The 19,183-nt window shown below is 33.1% G+C and overlaps 2 protein-coding genes across 2 annotated transcripts; both read left to right on the forward strand.

The window, feature by feature from the left end:
* The first annotated feature begins 942 nt into the window (after positions 1–942).
* On the forward strand, positions 943–2,760 carry LOC132749746 (caveolin-1-like). Its single transcript, XM_060739645.1, has 2 exons — positions 943–1,080; positions 2,125–2,760. Exons 1-2 carry the CDS (start codon positions 1,027–1,029, stop codon positions 2,446–2,448), a joined length of 378 nt encoding a protein of 125 aa, XP_060595628.1. The 5' UTR covers positions 943–1,026; the 3' UTR covers positions 2,449–2,760.
* A 12,107-nt stretch (positions 2,761–14,867) lies between these two features.
* On the forward strand, positions 14,868–16,160 carry LOC132749758 (caveolin-1-like). Its single transcript, XM_060739656.1, has 2 exons — positions 14,868–15,015; positions 15,661–16,160. Exons 1-2 carry the CDS (start codon positions 14,962–14,964, stop codon positions 15,982–15,984), a joined length of 378 nt encoding a protein of 125 aa, XP_060595639.1. The 5' UTR covers positions 14,868–14,961; the 3' UTR covers positions 15,985–16,160.
* Positions 16,161–19,183: the final 3,023 nt, after the last annotated feature.

A 19,183-nucleotide genomic window follows, 5' to 3' on the forward strand; every position in this document is an offset into this window, starting at 1 on the left:
AATTTTCAATGGAAGGAAAATGAAAGCGGGCCTCGGACATATATTTCCAGCGTATATATAATAATTTCGTTTTAATTTCGTTTTAAACATCAAATAAACACGTTTCTCAGATGTCAAAGTAAGAAAAGGGCTGTACTCAATTGAAAAATGCTTTACGTCAAGTTAAATTCTTAAAATATACAAAAATGGTATCGGGCCCACCGCACTGCGTTGCAATCGAATCCACCGCCGTCTGCGACGAAAACATTTTTTGTCATTTATTTTATAAACAGGCAATAATAATTTCCCAATTTTCCAAATTATGGTTAATTTGTGAAAGTATCATTAATTCGATGTGATGCCGATGTATTATGGGGTCGTTTTGCACACATTTGTATGTGTTTTAACCAAAATTAGGCAAAAGTGGCGTCCCCTCATCAAACTGTACAGAAGTGTTTGCATAAACGGCAATGAATTGCACCGTGCCCGTGTAATAGGTTGAAAGGGTACATCGTCCTGAAAACAGATTATGACCAACCGTTTAAGGAACTATTCTTTCTCCCCTGGAATGAGTTTGTTTCGTTGTTGTTCTTATTGAGGTCGTGTTTACTTCTGTGTTTTGTCATTACTATAATTACACATTTTCATTTTTTTTTTCAATGGCATTAAGCTGAGATTATATATATATTTTTTTATTAATAATTTATTTCTATAAAAAATCCCAGTTATTTGTAGAATTCATAACGCAAAGTGACATGAACCAAGTGTGAAAAATATTCTTTAATCTTTGGCGATTTTAAATCAGACATGTCGGTTTCGCCATGCTCTTTAATGTATTGTTAAATCATTGTCCACTCAGATTGTCCATTGATTGAAATCGAATTACAATTTATGACAAGTTTCTACCTATTCGGTGTCCGTGGATACCTATCTGAAAAACATTGGCAATAAAAAGCCGTCCAAGGCCATGCTAGAATCAAACCACTTCCAGGCTTCGGTCCTTGCACTTCTATCTGGATTGTTACCTTCAGCAATAACTAATTAATCATGGAAGTAGATCTTGTCAACAGGGATCCCAACGGTCTTAATGACCATATTAAGGTTAGATATTTTGATATATTTAGATAATTTGTAATGTTTTAGATTATTTTGTAATAGCTGAAAATGTAAAAAAATACAAAGGTTCCGAATGAAAGCATAATCAAAGATCGGTTATTAAGTACATGCATTTTACAGATTGAAAATATTTGATATTTGGTTAAAGCAGCAATACATTAAAATGTATCTTAAAAAAAAACTTAAGAAGAAGAAAAAAAGTTTTGAAAATGAATAAATATTCACTATTCAGGTGAAATTTTAAATGTATTATGCAAAATATGTCAGAAATTACATTTTTTTAAAATAAAAATCTACTTTGGATAACTTTCTACATACATGTATTTCAACAAATTGTAACTAATTTCTGTGGATAATAAGTTGCGAAGGCTAATCTATACACTTGAAGACATTTGCCCAATAAATATGCTCATTTTTGGGGTAAAAAACTTTTATTGCACACATTTATTGAAATTTAGGAAATTTTTACAGATTTTTTCTAATTTGAATTAATGAACGCACAAACTATATTTGGTGAGCCATTATCTATTACTGGTCAAGTTAACTTAGTCTTTTTGTTAAAAATGCCAGCTATTTAATGACACTATGTAGTGATTCTGTGTTTACATATAGTGTGCAGAGTTTGAAAACATAACATATATTTTTTTCTGTGTTTGCTAAAAAGATGATTGCATTTTACATTTAAAAATAGACTTTGAATCAATTTTGCAAAAAATAAGTTAAAGTGATTTAGTAATTTGTTTAAGTCAGTCAAAATACCACTGTGTTTTATGTTTGGCTGCATTTATGTCGATCTATATTTCAAATTTTGATAAAATTGATCTATGTCATGTGCATTGGCGTGTCGCCTTTTGTTTATTTATGATGTAGTTTAACCAAAACTGTAAAAGAATGGAATATTTCTATGATGATATACACGTCATTTATGACACAATTTTATTAAAAAATTGCTTTCAAACATTCAGTTATTTTTCATAAATATCAAACATTTAAACCTTTTTTTCAATATTACCTTTTTACTTATTTCAGGTCCAGTTCGAAGATGTCTTGGCTGAACCCGAGGGAGCCCGTAGTATCGACTGCGTCTGGAAGCTGTCTTACACCTGTTTCAATCTTTGGCTCGGTGTTTGCTACAAACTTTTGACCCTCTTCTACGGAATCTGTATTGCCGCCGAGTGGGGTTGCGAATTCGCCTCCATTGCTTTCTACCATATTTGGTACATCACTCCGATACTGAGAGTTTGCGAGATCAATTGTGCTGTGTTCACCAAGGTTACCAAGACCTGCATGAGCTGTTGTTTGGAGCCATGTTGTGAAGCGTGCGGTTCCCTGTTTATCCATTTCAAGAAATAAACAGTTTAGAAATACAATTTATCGTCTGCTTCTCTACCATGAAAATTGTTTTGATAACCAAAAATAAAAGCAATGTTGAATGACTGACCAGTAAACTTGTGATGGATAAAATTGCGTTGCTAGACTTTCGTTTTTTCGCGGGAACATATCTAAACAATTGGATATCATTTTTTTAAACTGCATTTTTGTCATAAATATTAGTATTTAAAGTAATTTATTGCAAATAAACCAAATGTGATTTTATAGATATATGTAACAAGTAACCTTGTAACATATTTTGTTGAGTTTTAATAAAATAAATTTCAAAATATATCTGTGTCTTTTGTATTTTCTGTATTTAAGTTTAAGTTATAATGTAGATAACACCCTATCCTCATTTATAGACAATGAAAATAATAGACACGTGAACAAGGTACATTTTGAAAAGTCTTTCTGCAAAGTTCAGTATAGTGTCCATTTATTACCGTGATAATAACACTTTCCAATAGAAAATTTATTTTTCTAAACCTAATCTTGTGAAGAATATATTTGATATTTTCACTGCGGTAAAAATATCATGATATATACTTCATGATTTTTGTCTAGAACTACTTGTAATAAAGTCCTCATTGAGTGTATCAAATATTGTTAAGATTCAATTCCTTTTATCCTAGAGAGCGAATTATTTGCTCCTTATAAACATACCAACCGCTGTGAATGCCCTGCCCTCTAACACTTAACCCGGAACAGAAATTGATAAGCCACCGCCCACCAGTATAGAGCCAGGCCAGCCTGCCCATCCATGCAGTTTGACAAGGCTCTTTTATATTGTTGATAGCTCAACTTAATGCCCTGATATTGAATTTTATTAAACATTGAACGAACTGTTCCAAATACAAAGCAGAGCACAGTCCTGACAAAAAAACTTCCGGTTAGGATTAAATGTCAAATCATTCCTGGCATGCGTGGACGAGCAGTTCTCTACGTGCACTAAAATTGATGATTTAACGCATGTGCAACCCAAGCATTTACTAATTTATTCTAAATAAAGTACATGAGATAGTCAATTTACCGGTTTGGTATGAAGTTAGTAGTGTGACAGCCTGGTCATTATGTTATAGTGTAAAAAGTGATTTGCTTTCTGAGACTCACTGATTCATAATGGAAATAAATGATCGCACGGAAATCCTGTAAAACATTTACCTCAGTTACTATTCAAATGATAGAGAAATGATCCTTTTTCATCAAATAATGACACTAGACATATTAGATCAACACCCTCTAAGAAACCTGGAACATTATTTTTATTGGCGACGCCGGTGAGCGGCGTCGTCTATTATGGAATGCTTTTTATTTTTGCCTATGGAAGGAGCTGTTATTATTAGCAGTTAATTCTATGTTGTGTTAATTAGTTTTATTTTGATTCGTAAAAATCAAGTAAACAAATGTGTTGTTATATTTGTATTTAATAACTTTATGTAAAAAGCATGTGCATTGTGATATTATTTTCACGAAATTGCAGGTTAAGTTTAACAGCTTGTCCCTTAGTTTTAATGACAATACTAAAACCCGGATTTCGAATATCGTTGTGGTCTAGATTGAGGCCGTATCAGTTCATTCATTCATTTATACATTTTCAAAATTTTCCAACAAGAAGAAAGTTCACCTGCAATTGAGTATAAGGATAGGTAATGGAACTGTTGTAAACAGTTATCTACGGAGCCCCTAAGGTGACATTTTCGACACTTTTTCCCCGGCATTTAATTCGTTTTTACGAAATATTATTTCGTAATTACGAAATATTAATTCGTTTTTACGAAATATTATTTCGTAATTACGAAATATTAATTCGTAATTACGAAATAATAATTCGTTTTTACGAAATATTATTTCGTAATAACGAAATATTAATTCGTAAAAACGAAATGTTATTTCGTAATTACGAAATAATAATTCGTTTTTACGAAATATTAATTCGTTTTTACGAAATATTAATTCGTGATTACGAAATATTAAGTCGTTTTTACGAAATATTAATTCGTAAAAACGAAATGTTATTTCGTAATTACGAAATAATAATTCGTTTTTACGAAATATGTACTCTTTTTCCCCATTGTGAAATACATGTTCCCATCAGCAATGTTTTAATTTTTGAGGTTATCAATCTTTTCTGACATGTTTCTTTAAAAAGAAACATGCTATATTATTACTTTCTTTTATCATATACATTAGTTAAACTAAAAGGGGGGCTCCAGATTTTCACTCATCTAATCAATTTAAAAAAGTATATTTCTTTACAAGTTATGTGATCATAAAAAAGCATAATATTTGATTTCAAAACTCATCGACAGAACGATGGATTTGAAGCACAGGACCCCCATTTTAACAAAATTTTCCTAGCGCTGTACAACCACGGCTGTGGCGGCAACGCTATTGACAGCCGATTATTTTAATTTAAGTGTACATAAGTGTTAAGTTGTAAAACTTGGAGAGAGAAAAAAGCACTATTTATATTTCTTTAACATGCCTTCTATTTAGTCAGGAACTTAGTGTTAAGTCCTTCTTTATAAATATTACCAAAACTCTTTTACACCCTAGAAAAAAAAATCGTTTTTACGAATTATTATTTCGTATTTACGAATTATTATTTCGTAATTACGAAATAATATTTCGTTTTTACGAATTAATATTTCGTAATTACGAAATAATATTTCGTAAAAACGAATTAATAATTCGTAAAAACGAATTGATATTTCGTTTTTACGAAATAATATTTCGTAATTACGAATTAATATTTCGTAAAAACGAATTAATATTTCGTAAAAACGAATTAATATTTCGTAATTACGAATTATCATTTCGTAAAAACGAATTAAGTTCCGGGGAAAAAAGTGTGGAAAATGTCACCTTAGGGGCTCCGTAGTTATCCTATTGATTTTATCCTTATTACATTTATTTGTTGCGCAGAATGGTTGTTTTAACAAAGTGTACCAGTATCCGGATGTTTAAAGCTATCCGATTTTCTGCAATTACTGCTGACACATGGCCATCTTTTTTTTTATGAATACTTTACCATTAATTTGCATGGCTTGATAAAACTGAACCTGCAGCATTTCATAATTTTGCTGTTTAGGGTGTTCTTTTGGGTTTCAGGTTTTCTTTATTGTAAGGGCAAGTAACTTATGTTTACTAAATTATTTGTTCTTTTCTGTCTATCTTAGGTATTACTTATAATACTATTTTTGTTGTATATAATTCACCAGTTGTAAGGTCATCAAAAGCATGTTAATGTTAGGATTTCATATTTATTTAATATAAACTGGGAATTATTAATGTTATGTGCATACATGTATATCTTAGACAGTAGTATATTGATATGTTGAGACTTATAATTTTTCTGCATTTAAAGAGATACAGTTATGTCATTATTATTAAAGGGATGAGACTTTCATTTAAAGTTATAAATGATAAAACATGTATTGATTGAAAATGTCCTTAAACTTGGATCAAGCAATATAATTAATAAAGTCTCAAAAAAATCATATTCTGAATAGTTATTCTATTTTTTTTCTAACATGTGCATAGTTTGAAAAGGACAGCTTCTGTCTTATCTATTTGTAATGAAGGGACACCGGTCTCAACCTCCAGGTCTCCTGAGTCAACCCGACAACAAGCTGTACATAGAGTAGATTGTTACTTGCCCTTGAATAAATGTGTGCACTAAATTTATAGTGGGTGATTTGTGCCACATGAAAACCAACATAGTACAAAAAGTAACTGGGGCGCCAGATGAAAACATGAAAATACAATCTACCACACAAAGTGGTTTGTTTGTTGCATTTTCATGTTTTTGCCCGGTGCCCTTGATGCAAAATACAAATCAGCCTTCATAAAATTCTTATGTTGGTCACAGGTTTGAGTTCTGGTCAAGCTCAACGTTTTTCTCATCCTGTGACTGCATATAAGCATGAGTTCAATTTCCTATGCTCTGTAACATAAGAAATTCACGAACACAAATCGATATAGTGGGGAAATATGTTGTGGTTTAGAACTGTTTCATTATTAAAGAGAAAATGTGTAGCAGGCCGGATAGCTCAGTTGGTCTTCTGAAAGTCATGGGTTCGAGTCATGGTCAGGCAGTTTCAGTCAGGGTTTGGAAGTGGTTTTTCAATTGACACATGTTTGATTCATTTAACAGATTGCATTATTTGAAATGGACAAAGGCAGTATTGTATGATACTTTTAGATCTACAAAGGGCATTTGATACAGTTGAACACACTATACTGCACATGAAGAAGTTGTTTTTCTTCTTCTTCATGAAACTTCAAGCATCTGCCATATATAATGACATTCTTACATGGTTTAAGTCTTATCTCTGATAGTAGCTGGTTGATGTGGCTGGTACTCATTCTACTACTGCTCTGAATACCTATGCTGTCCCCCTGATGTTCATTTTAGGTCCTCTTTTATGTCTAATATATGTCAATTACATGTCTTCAACCCTAAGCAGTAAGCTTTTATTATAATGCACAGGCACGAGTATCGGACCTGGGAAGAAAAAATATGACCAGATGACCAGATTGATAAAAAAAACTGTGTTTATAAAAACAAAAACAAAAAAAAATGTAAATAATGATCCCCTTTAGAAATATACTATCAACTTGAAGTATATTTTTAAAGGGGGTCATTATTTACATTTTATTTTGGTTGTTGACACTTTTAAGATGGACACAGGTTTTTTTATCAATCTGGCCATATTTTTTCTTCCAAGGTCTGATACTCGTGCCTGTGCATTATAATAAAGGAATCCTTGTGTCTCATAAAATAAATCTGAAGAAATTCTTTCTTATAGCATGAGTCTTATAAGATTGCTTAATTGACTATAAATTGTCTTTGCATCTTGGCAAGACGGAGTCTATTCTTTTTTGGTTTAAGTTTCAACTTAAACTGGCCCTAGCCTCCAGGTCACATGTAATGGTACTGCTATAAAGTACACATCTTTTGTTAAGTATTTAGGTGCAAATCTGGATCAAATTCTTTTGGCGTCGCCCTTTGATGCTTTGCATCAATGATTTTCTTGTTCGTATTATAGCTTTATCCACCATTGAGGCTTTAAACTATCTTTTCTTTTCTCATAACAGAAAAAATGTTAATGTGAAAGGTGCATCGAAAAAGCTTTTTTGTTGACACGCATTTAGAGGACAACACAAGATTCACTTCGATCAAATTTTCCTATGTATGTAAATAATCTGTTATGTCACTCACTCTTGAGTTCATAGACGTATGGTCATTCGTTATATTTTCATGCAATGTGCTATGGTATTAAATTGATGGACTCCTGTGTCATTTGAAATAACGTTTACTGTGTGTCATTAAAAATGTTTTTTCGATGCACCTATCGCATTGATAGCTTTTCCAACCTGAGCAAATATAACAAATGAACGTTTTAACAAAAATGCTACAGTTACAAAGACATAAAGGCAGATTGAAAACTGTATAATAGAATTTGTTTTAGCTGTGAATGAGCTTAGATGAATAGTAATTGTGTACATATGACTATTGTTAACAACAACACTGCACCTTGATACCGCTGGAACCGAAATAATTTTACCAATATAGAGGTACATGTTTGCCAGGCTACACATCTGTGCAGACGGAACCGGCTCTGTACTTATGGCTGTCTCACTTTAGAAATGTCTGTCCTTAATTCCCAGATTGATAGATGTATGATAAGACTTGCAAATATGTACAGTCTTACCAATGTCAAAAGTGTCGGCTGCTCAAGCTTAATCTATTTTTTCTTGCAACCCACCACATTATCTTTTTTATTACAGAAGTCGAATATAGAAATTAAATGCGTATTTTGACAAAAATGTCCCCAGGTTAATCTGTGAAATATATAATATTTAATTAAAACGTTTATGTGTTGCAAAATTAAAACAATTCCGTAAAATGCATAAATGAAAAGTAGATAAAAACTAGACTCAAATTTTTCGAAGAAATTTTTGTTTTTAATTTTATAACAGATTAATGATACCTAAATTGGTTTGCGTTACTATTGTTATATATAAACCAATGCGAGACATATCTGTTAAAATAAGCCTTGTTAGGCCACATGTGTCACAAATCACATTCGTCACAAGTTTTTATGAATTTGTGACGAATGTGATCACATTCGTCACAAATGACTTTTGTGACGAATGTGATTGACCAAAATCGGGTAAAAATGCCAATCACAAACGTCACAAGCAAAATTGAGAATTTTTAAACAGGCGAATCACAAATGTCACAAGTTTATTTTTCAATATGTGATACACGGAATATCATAAGGACAATCGTGGTTATATCAGTGCGATAGTACAAGGGCGACAATGCAATAAATCGATATTGTGATGTCGACATCACGATACCAATATCTTTTCACCACCATTGCATTATCGCCATCGTACTAACTTGTTGCAATATCGTATCGTCGGCATTGTATTGTCTTCATAGAACTGTCGCATTGTCGTAATGGTATTGCTATCAAGTCGTCTTACGTTCTCGAAACCTTCAAAAAATTTTGGTGACAATGCACGGCATAGTATCAGACTTCAACTGGAAGTGATCTTTTACCTCTGTGAACCCTCAAATTTCTTCCCACCATACAGCGACAGTCTAAAGGAATCTCACAGACTTAATCTTAGTTTCAGTACAAATTATGACCATATTTACACCAATGAGACCATATATGATTGTTTGGGAAGTAGCTGAGACCCCCGTTGACTTTCAGGATATCTAATTAGAGATTAGGACCTTTTGACATCAATGAACCTTTTTTGGTCTGACAGACTTTTGACTTCCGCAGACTTTCAGGAATCTTGGTTCAATTAAAGAGTATGACATTTTGACATCTAGGAACCTTCTTTCCTGAGACGATTTTGCAAGTCTGTGCCAATTGCTTGCAGACGCTCTATGGAACTTTCCATATCTATTCCACTAGTAATAATAATATAGTTAATTCGTTTAAACAGATCGTGTCTTTGTGGCGGGGCCGCTTTATCGTTTCGACGCGTCTTAGCTTTTTTCGCCTTTTATGATTAGATAGTTTCAAACGACGGTGTTTAGTGAATTTTATAGAGGATATTTGTTTGTTTTGAGTGAATATGAAATATATTTCACTGAGAAGTGAGAAAAAAAATGAAATATGTATCACGAGCGCGTAGCGCGAGTGAAAATATGAACATTTTCTCACTTCGATGTGAGATATAGTTCATATTCACGAAAAGCAAACACATTTTCTTTTTATTTTATGTGCCTTTTGAAAAGTGCTTTTAGACCGTTTACTACTGAAGCGCGGAGACTACGCGCGCGTAAACAATATGACGGCAAACGTTAACGCTGCAAGCAAAATAATCCTTATTTATTTATATTTCTTTTTTGCGGTCTCATTGTCAACAATCTTACAAAATTACGGACATTTGAATCGAGAAATATGTCATTTAGAATGAAATTAAACAGTTATTTTTAATGCATGTTTAGGGAATCCAGACTTATAAATACGTACGCAGAGTGGGCGTGGCTTATATCACCCAAATCTATATCACCACACTGTGACTGATATAATATGAATATATTTCATTGATAGAACAGTATTTCATTAGTTAGCATCAAATAAATATAGGATATTACATGAGTGTCTTTTCATATTGAATTTATTAAACGAGTTTGATAAAATAATAAATTGCGAGGCTCTGCCGAGCATTTTATTATTTTATCCAACTCGTTTAATAAATTCAATATGAAAAGACACTCATGTAATATCCTCTATATTGGCCTACGAGACCGCTAAAGCCCTCGGGCCAATACCTCTTCTTGGCCAATATTGCATTCAGACACACTAGACCTGTGTAATAACCTATAAATACGCAACGGCAAACACTATAAATAGAAAAAAAATGTGAATTTAAACGTATATGAGTTTTGTCCATGTAATATGACTGTGGTCAGGTGACGTGATGCGCCAAATATCGATATCGGTCCGACTTCCGGTTGGGCCGATATCGATTTCCCACTTCGGGTTGCTAAAAAAACGCGGAAAGATTGACAATTTTATAAGAAAAAATACGTTTAACTGAAATATATCTTGATAAAAAAGCAAAATTGAAGAAACACTTGAAAAACAATCTCCAAACAGTTAAATAACGCCAAAATATATTAAAAACAAATGTTTGTGAGGAAATGACGTCAACGTCATTAGACGACGTCAAAAGTCCCTCGCTTTTTAAAATAAATTATACATTGTCGCTGAACAATGTTTTCAAACGATTTTTTTTAATTCTATAATGAAAACCAAAACATAAATGAGCACATGCAATAAAAAGGTTATAGAACAGGTCTGGTGTGCCTTAATGCGATATGGGTCTACAAGATCGGTATTAGCCCTCGGGCTCTTTTAGTGGGCCAAAATCGAATAAAGGCACATCAGACCTCTGTAATAACCTATAAATATATCCCGCCTCTAAACCAATGAAAATTCGTGAACTTTATTAGCAGTATTATAATTGCGGCTAGTATTGTGCAATGTGAGTTTGCTTTTAGTCTTCTTGGAATCCATGTTGTTATTCATTACTTTATATTCTAGCATAAAACTGCCGTTATAACCATGATTTCGGGGTGTTTTAACAGGACCAAAAAGGTCTTTTAACAAGGAGATTCTAGCGCTCATGCGCTGTTAAAACACCTTTTTGATATACGTTTTCCGTGGCACAGCGTCAATACATTGTGGCCCGGACGCTGCTTAACTAAAACGGAAATGACGTCACGGTCACATACAACGCTGACGTTCCCGTGCAATCCGAGGAAAATCAGTGATGTTGCTTGATTGTGTATGGATTGTGTTAGATTTATGCATGCTTTATGCTAGAATAGCGTTAACGAATGATTGTTCCGTGTCATAACAACTGCTGAAACCCTCGGGATACGTTGGGTCGGGTACCAACTAATCCCTTGGGTTTCTACAGATATTTTAACACGAAAAAAGAAACATGCGTTATTCCTATATTATATCAGAGTTCTTTAGTACTGACGGCTCATCTAGGGTTCAATATGGCGCGGTTCATATAGTTATTTTACCAGTAATATCTATAAAGGAAAGGGTTAAATGAGAATCATGAAGGAAGTTGAATAAATAAACTTAAAGAAAACTTAACATTTCTTGTAGAATATGATTGGTCTTGCGAAGCTATAATTACACGAGGTCATTCAAATATCTTGCAAGCAAATTCGCTGAATTAATGTTTACCGCCGACAGCATCATATACTGATTGAAAATTAAACAATTGCAGGATACATTTCGAATAAAGACTCCGGGGAAATAGTCGGTTAAAGCATAAATTATCAGGGCCCATATCACTCAAGGTCACGGCGATAATGCACATGCCCTTTTTGTATTGAAGGTTCCCACACAATTAAAATTAGATATATTTAACATTTGAAGACATGAAATACTTAAGTTATCTGACTGAATATTAAGCAACCAGGGGTCTTAACTTCGGGTAAGTGCCGTCAATATACACATCTCCGCTTGGTATTAGATGTACCCACATAGTTTTGTTTAAATTATTCAGCAGATTTGTTGAAGAATAGGGTTGAATTAATGCTTTTCTATGAACAATAAATGATAATAAATTATGGATCATAACTCTGTATTAAACGGCCAAACGGGAAATACTGATGATGATGATGATGATGATGATGATATGCACATCTTGTTTTGTTTGTTTATGTGTTTATCTAAAGTCGCCGCCGGAAAGCCCATATAAGCGACCGTACCCTCAAGTCGGACCAAATCCTTTAGTGTCCCGTCGAGATTTTTCGAGATGCGCATCTCCTCTTTATATTAAACTAAATTTCGTTGAAATTCCTAGAGCGCAGAAAAGCAATAGTTCTATATACAGTGTTTTATAAATAACAACAACAACAAGGGGCAATAAGTCTGTTTTTAAAAAGAAATGTAGATATGCTGGTTATATGTGCAACTGGTTTGTGAATGAAGGTTCCTACAAAGTTGCAGCATCGATATCCATCCAGAAGTTGCTGAAAAATAGCGTGGAAACGAAATGATTCCATATACAGTGTATAATAACTAATCAATGGCCGGATAGTGCGGAAACTAAATCTGGACTGACAGGCGGACGAACACGCTAAAACAGTCCCATCACTCCCGATTTCATCAGCGGGGGAGGGGATAAAAATGTCTGTAGTTTTAGTTCCAATAATTGATTTCAGTCCTAAAAATTTGTGACGTTTGTGACTCAGTGAAAAGCATTGAAGAAAACAATATTTATCTCAAATTTGTGACATTTGTGATTTTAAACTCGTGACGAATGTGATTGTCTAAAACATTGGATCACATGCATCACAAAATTTGTGACGAATGTGATCTCATTCTTCACAATTGTGACGAATGTGATTTGTGACACATGTGGCCTTACAAAGCCTCGTTATCAGTAACAATAAGGTATTGGCATACATTGACGGACAACAATTTGTCCCTTTCTCGTAAAAGGAGGGGAATCCTGTTGATGCGTGTGGCCGCACTGTTACTTTCCTTACATGTCATCGATGCATGTCGCAAATCTCTAAAAATAAATAAATAAATTAATAATAAAACGACAATGCTTTTAAAGGTGTTTTGGCACGAAACCGTCTGTTGAAAAATCATTAAGATCCTAAAACACTGTAAGAAGTTTTAAAAACATCATTACCACTTTGTTACTTCTTTTAAGGAGAAAATGACTTTTCCACTTGTAATAAGGAGCCTTATTAAGACTGTACATGTCCGCAATAGAAGTTTAAAAACTTATTCGGAAAAAATGACTAACTTATTTGTTCTTAGTATAAAAATCTAATTAGAAAGTACAAATTACTAAAAGGTTTATTTTCCCAAAAAATTGAAAATTGGTTGTACCTTGTATGAACAAATTGTAATTATGTTTTTAGAACATTAACATTTTGCACAAGACGTTCCGTACAAATAGCCTTTTGGAAACGTTGTCTTTTTTCTTTAGAAATTTTCGACCAAGTGAAAAAGTCCCTACTAGGCTATTAAAAGTCCTTAAAAAGATCCTAATTAGGCTTTAATACTTTATTACGATTTCAAAATTTTTTTAATAACATTAAGTTTTGTACCAGATGAGTCTATACCAAAACACCTTAGATAACATTGTCATTTTATTATAAATTTTGGACCATGCGACCACATACATGCATCGAGGAGATGTAAGGGAAGTGACCGTGCGACCACATACACGCATCACAGGATTCCCTTTCTCATACGAGAAAGGGACAAAGAGTTGTCCGCCCCTTTTAAAGGGCAGACTTAAAAAATATGCCTTATTCTTATCGTAAATTGATAAGAAGGCTAATTTCTCAGATACATCTTGAATTGGTTTATATATGACAAGAGTAACGCAAACCAAGCGGGTATCAGGTTACGTCCCTTTTTAGTTCGCTATGAAATTTTAGTAAGAGCATATTTAATTTCTTGGAAAATTTTGAGTTTAAAGTTTTTTTTTCTACTTTTCATTCTATATATATGAGACAATTATTCTTTTTTCGCAAAACATGAACGTTTCAAATACGTTTTATGCGCATAGATATTGAAGATATATTTCACACTTTAGGTTTAACCTGGGGGCATTTTTGCCAAAGTATGCATGTCATTTCTATATTTGACTAATTCTACTTGTATTAGAAAAGGTAATGTGATGGACTGCAAGAAAAAATAGATAAAACTTAAACAGCCGGCAATTTTGACAAGTTATTTCGAATCATAGTTTTTTATCTTAAGACTTCAACAGTGTGCAACAAAACAACACATACCTCGAAGTGTTATTTATATAGATATTTCTCCCGATAACTTCATGACTTTGCTGTACATCCTCCCTCCTCGTGACACACGCACACGCACGCATGCACCAACGCGCACGCAAACACACACACACACACACGCGCACACACAGAGTCTCTGGATATTTCTGCAAGTATTATATATACTTGTAAATTGTAATACTTGCAGAACTATCCAGAGACTCTGTGTGTGTGTGTGTGTGTGTGTGTGTGTGCGCGCGCGCGCGTTCGTTGCTGCGTGCGTGGCCCAGGGGAGGGAGGGTGTACAGCAAAGTCATGAAGTTATCGGAAGTATCATATGTACTTAATTTGTTGTTGTTTCTTTTTTGTTGTTGTTTCTTTTTTTGTGTGAGGGTTGTCTTTTTCTTTCATAAAACATCGCCTATTTAATTATCGTTAACCGCAGTAATACGTACTTTGTACCGCTTAGGTTTTTGTTATGTTGACAACATAGCAACTGACCATGTTACGCTAGCTTCCAATATTCTTATACAAATCCTTGTGTAACTATTTATGTATTAAATATTGTTTAATTCTTAATCTCCGAAATAAATCGCCTTATAAAAATTAAGTCTAGCCCACTGCCGGCATAGTAATTTTGGTAGTTGGAAAGGACACTTCGGGTTCAGCAAAAAATAATTATGGAAGTAGATCTTGTGAACAGAGATCCTAATGGTCTTAATGAACACCTTAAGGTAAGAGAAAAATAATTACCTTTTATTTAAGTCTCATCATTGTACAATACATAAAATCAATACATAAAATTTATACTCAACCCAACTCAAATAATTTTATTGCGTTAAACATACAATATAATTTATTATTCTGTTTATAGCAAATCTAATACAACATATCTACAGGCAGATGGCATGGATTTTTTTTTCAATGAGCACACAAATACAATGTAAAATATATGAATTCATAATATACTTAGTAACGTGTTTGAAGTTCTGTAAAACTGTTTTCTAATTCAATACATATACATTGCTCATAGACATTCTAAAATAGAATTGTAACAGACTACTAGGCATTATTTACGGAAATTTATCCTATTTCTTCAGAGAATCTTTAAAATAAAGGTTAGATATTCCTTGTTAATCATGTAGACACTTGATTACATTAACACGTTGAAATCATATCAGTTGTTGCACTTGTATAAAAAAGTACATTTGTATTGTTAAAATAAAATGATATACATATGTATTGTCGAACACTTAAAACTGACATCGTCAAAATTCGCGTTTTCCTTCTTCTTTTTTTCTTCCTTTTTTGTCTTCAAAAATTGTTGTTGTTTTTTCTCTTTATTTGTTATATTTTTTGGATTTATTTTCTTTTCTTAGGTTCAATTCGAAGATGTCTTGGCTGAACCCGAAGGAGCCCGTAGTATCGACTGCGTCTGGAAGCTTTCTTACACATGTTTTAACTGCTGGCTCGGACTTTGCTACAAACTTTTGACCCTCTTCTACGGAATCTGTATTGCCGCCGAGTGGGGTTGCGAATTCGCTTCCATTGCTTTCTACCACGTCTGGTACATCACACCAATCTTGAGAATGTGCGAGATCAACTGTGCTGTGTTCACCAAGGTTACCAAGACCTGCATGAGCTGCTGCATGGAGCCATGTTGTGAAGCTTGCGGTGCTCTCTTTGTCCATTTCAAGAAATAGACAGCTAAAATTAAATAAACTTCATTGTTTTCGCAAACTTTTCTTTTTGTATTAAAATAACATTTCGAACTGGTAAAAAAGATGAAAAGAAAAGAGAGCGTTTTGTAATTAATAGATAAACTTTGGAGCAATATTTATCAAAAATGAAAAGGACTTAATTTTACAAAAAAAAGAAATATTCCTTAGATAAACTGAAGACGCAAGCTGTTTTTAGTGCGCATGCGTCGACAATGACGTTTTGTCTAGGTAATTTCATACCTTAACACCGCTACAAGCGACTGTGATATTTTATCTCGATTTCCATTGATATATTTATTGATGCATGTTATTTCGTGTTATTAGATACATGTACATGTATTTGTGAATATTATTCATCATCTTAAGTTATTAAAATTGAAAAATATCTAAAAACAATTTCGTTGTCATTTTATACAAGTAGGAGTTACAAATCAAAGCGGAAACATCATCCCTTGGTTTCATTCCTAAAGCGTAAAACGTAACTAAGACGTAAAGTTTTCTAGTTTTATTTATTTTTACTCATGAAGTATGGTGCTATATTAGTCATATATACTTCACATCTGCTGGGAAAAATGAAATACAAATATGAAAAGTGTGGAGTCAAAATTCATATATATATATATTTTTAATTATTTCTTTCTCAAATGTATAATTTGACAGTCAGTGGTTTCAGTAATGATATTCGTTATCGCGCATTTTAACAATAATAATTCTTGTTTTGTTCTCTCAGCTATATTTGGTGCGATATGCATTTGATATTGATATTTTGGACTTTGAAAATTACATCGAGGCTATATTGGGTGTGACATGCATTCGATTAGGTGTTTTGGAAACGAAGCTAAATTGATAATAAAATGTTACGATTGGCTCCTATAATTATTTTTCTGGAAGCTGACAGTTCATTGGTTATATTTCATAATGTGTGAAATAACTAATTTATATATTACTGCGCGCTGTTTAATTGTAGTTTCGTACCAGGCAAGATTTTTTTACACAATTTTTTATTAAATTGTTGCTGGAAATGAGTATAGGTTTTTAAACCATATTTTTCATATCGTGCAAACTGCAGAAACCTAAGATTGTCCGTGTTAGCAGCAAAGACATTTATAAAATAGTTCCAATAGACATATTTTTAGAGAATTACTACGCATTTAGCTCGTGCAGTGTGAGGGGTCATTCGTCATTGACTTTCGCAGACTAGCGAATTGACATTTAATGACTGCACAGGTTGTTTTTTCTGAGTGAAATATTGAATATATTTTCACTCAACGTGAAAAAATTCAATATATTTTCACGGGCCGGAACATGAAAATATATTCCCTATTTCAATCAAAAGAAAAAAAACTGTCCTCATAATATAAATGTTGGTTAATATCTAATTCATTTGTACGTCTTAATATCATCAACGATTCTGCCAACGCGACCAATTAACAAAGGCTTATTACTTCCTGAAACAGATTAAATGTTAATTTAAGATGAACATTTTTACCATATTCAATTCAATTTTTCTAGCTATCTATACCGGCGGATCATGATCTGCACTATACAGTCAAACATATTTTTTAAAAAATTCCCTAAAAATTGTCAATGGTTTTATCCAAATTATAACTTGGACGAATCTATTTAAGCAATTTGGCGTGGTAAAAGGATCAAAAATGAGCCGCGTCACGACAAAAACCAACATAGCGTGTTTGCGACCAGCATCCGCTCAGTCTGATCAGGATCCATGCTGTTCGCTTACCAACTCTATTACAAGTAAAGAAACTGATAGCGAACAGCATGGGTCCTGATCAGACTGCGTGGATGCGCAGGCTGGTCTGGATCCATGCTGGTCGCAAACCACTATGTTGGTTTTGTTGTGACGCGGCACAAATGTCTATAACATTCTAACGACGTGCCTTATCCATAATGAACATTTAAACACAAAACCAATCACTCTATCCTTAAACCAATCGGAGTCATACATTTAAAATGATTTTGACTAGGAAAATCAAAGCACTGAAAGCACTATAAACCAGCGGCGCATTAGAGCTGCAGTAACAACATATTTGAGTGTTAATACACCAGTGATTAACTCTGAAAAGAAAAATTCAATCGCAAGTTTTCGGCAATATTTAGCATGTTAACAAAAACCAAAGTTTACTATTTTTAAATTTTCTCAAATTGATGGAATGTCTTCATATTAATTTTTTGGAACTGGTAGAGGACACAAAAATATATATAGTTTCAAAATTAAACTACATGTATTTGTTTCGAGGCTTAATGGGCCTTTAACTATTTTGCAAATGAGAGATGTGAACGTACTGTTAATTTCTTTTCTTTGTTTCAGTGATGCTCTTGTAATTAGCCTGACAATAACGGTTACTATGGTGATGGTAAACTGGTTTCGTTTTACATGTACAAAGTTTTACCTTTTCGAAAACTAGTTGCGTTCTGGCTTTGGTGGTGAGTTAAAATGCCTTAATAGCAAAGCGATGGGTTTTTTTTCTGCAGTTATGTCACTGTTCTAAGGAATTAACTAATAGCCTGTTGATATGAACGGCAATTTAAACTAAAACAAAAAGGCAACTTACACAAAATAGAATCATGTCAGTTAGCAGGGCCTTACAAGACCAAAGAATTTTCCCTGAAATGATCATGGATTCCTTGGCACTGGTCGATTTGGTAAAGGTTTATATTTCGTATTTCAAACAACATTTTAAAAAAATTTTGAACGGTGTTTAGTGACCAAAATATACAATAATATACTACATGTAAATTTTGCCAATAGGTAAGCTGAAATTTGTTTTTTTTATAGATTCAATTAACCATGTTACTCTAATGAACGTTAAAGTCGCATTTAATTCATCTCTTCGTTTTATAATCGGAAAATAAAATACATGTACGTATATATTATCGATACTGGGGAAAAAAGAAAATGACTAAGGAAATAAGAATTTTATCAACGAAGTTCTTCCTTAAATCGTACAATACACTCGAGGTCAAACACATACCTTCTTGAAAACACATCTTTATAACAAAAGATGTGTTGCATTTACATGAATCTTATAAAAATTAACTAAGATCTAAGTTTTTTTTAAACAGAACCCCCGACTTTCAGAAAGCTATTTTGCTGTTGATGATTGCTGATTGGTAGGAATTAGGATATAGAGATTAATATAAAGCATTTTATGCTGATTTT

The sequence above is a fragment of the Ruditapes philippinarum genome, unplaced genomic scaffold (assembly GCF_026571515.1).
Source record: "Ruditapes philippinarum isolate M1 unplaced genomic scaffold, ASM2657151v2 ctg531_1_1_1_1, whole genome shotgun sequence".
In the NCBI taxonomy this organism is placed as follows: Eukaryota; Metazoa; Mollusca; class Bivalvia; order Venerida; family Veneridae; genus Ruditapes; species Ruditapes philippinarum.

Excerpts from the sequence above, each read along its gene's own strand:
- LOC132749758 (XM_060739656.1), top strand. The coding sequence starts at position 14,962 with ATGGAAGTAGATCTTGTGAACAGAGATCCTAATGGTCTTAATGAACAC. Across the intron at positions 15,016-15,660 it reads GTCTTAATGAACACCTTAAG|GTTCAATTCGAAGATGTCTT; the intron begins GTAAGAGAAAAA and ends TTCTTTTCTTAG.
- LOC132749746 (XM_060739645.1), top strand. The coding sequence starts at position 1,027 with ATGGAAGTAGATCTTGTCAACAGGGATCCCAACGGTCTTAATGACCAT. Across the intron at positions 1,081-2,124 it reads GTCTTAATGACCATATTAAG|GTCCAGTTCGAAGATGTCTT; the intron begins GTTAGATATTTT and ends TACTTATTTCAG.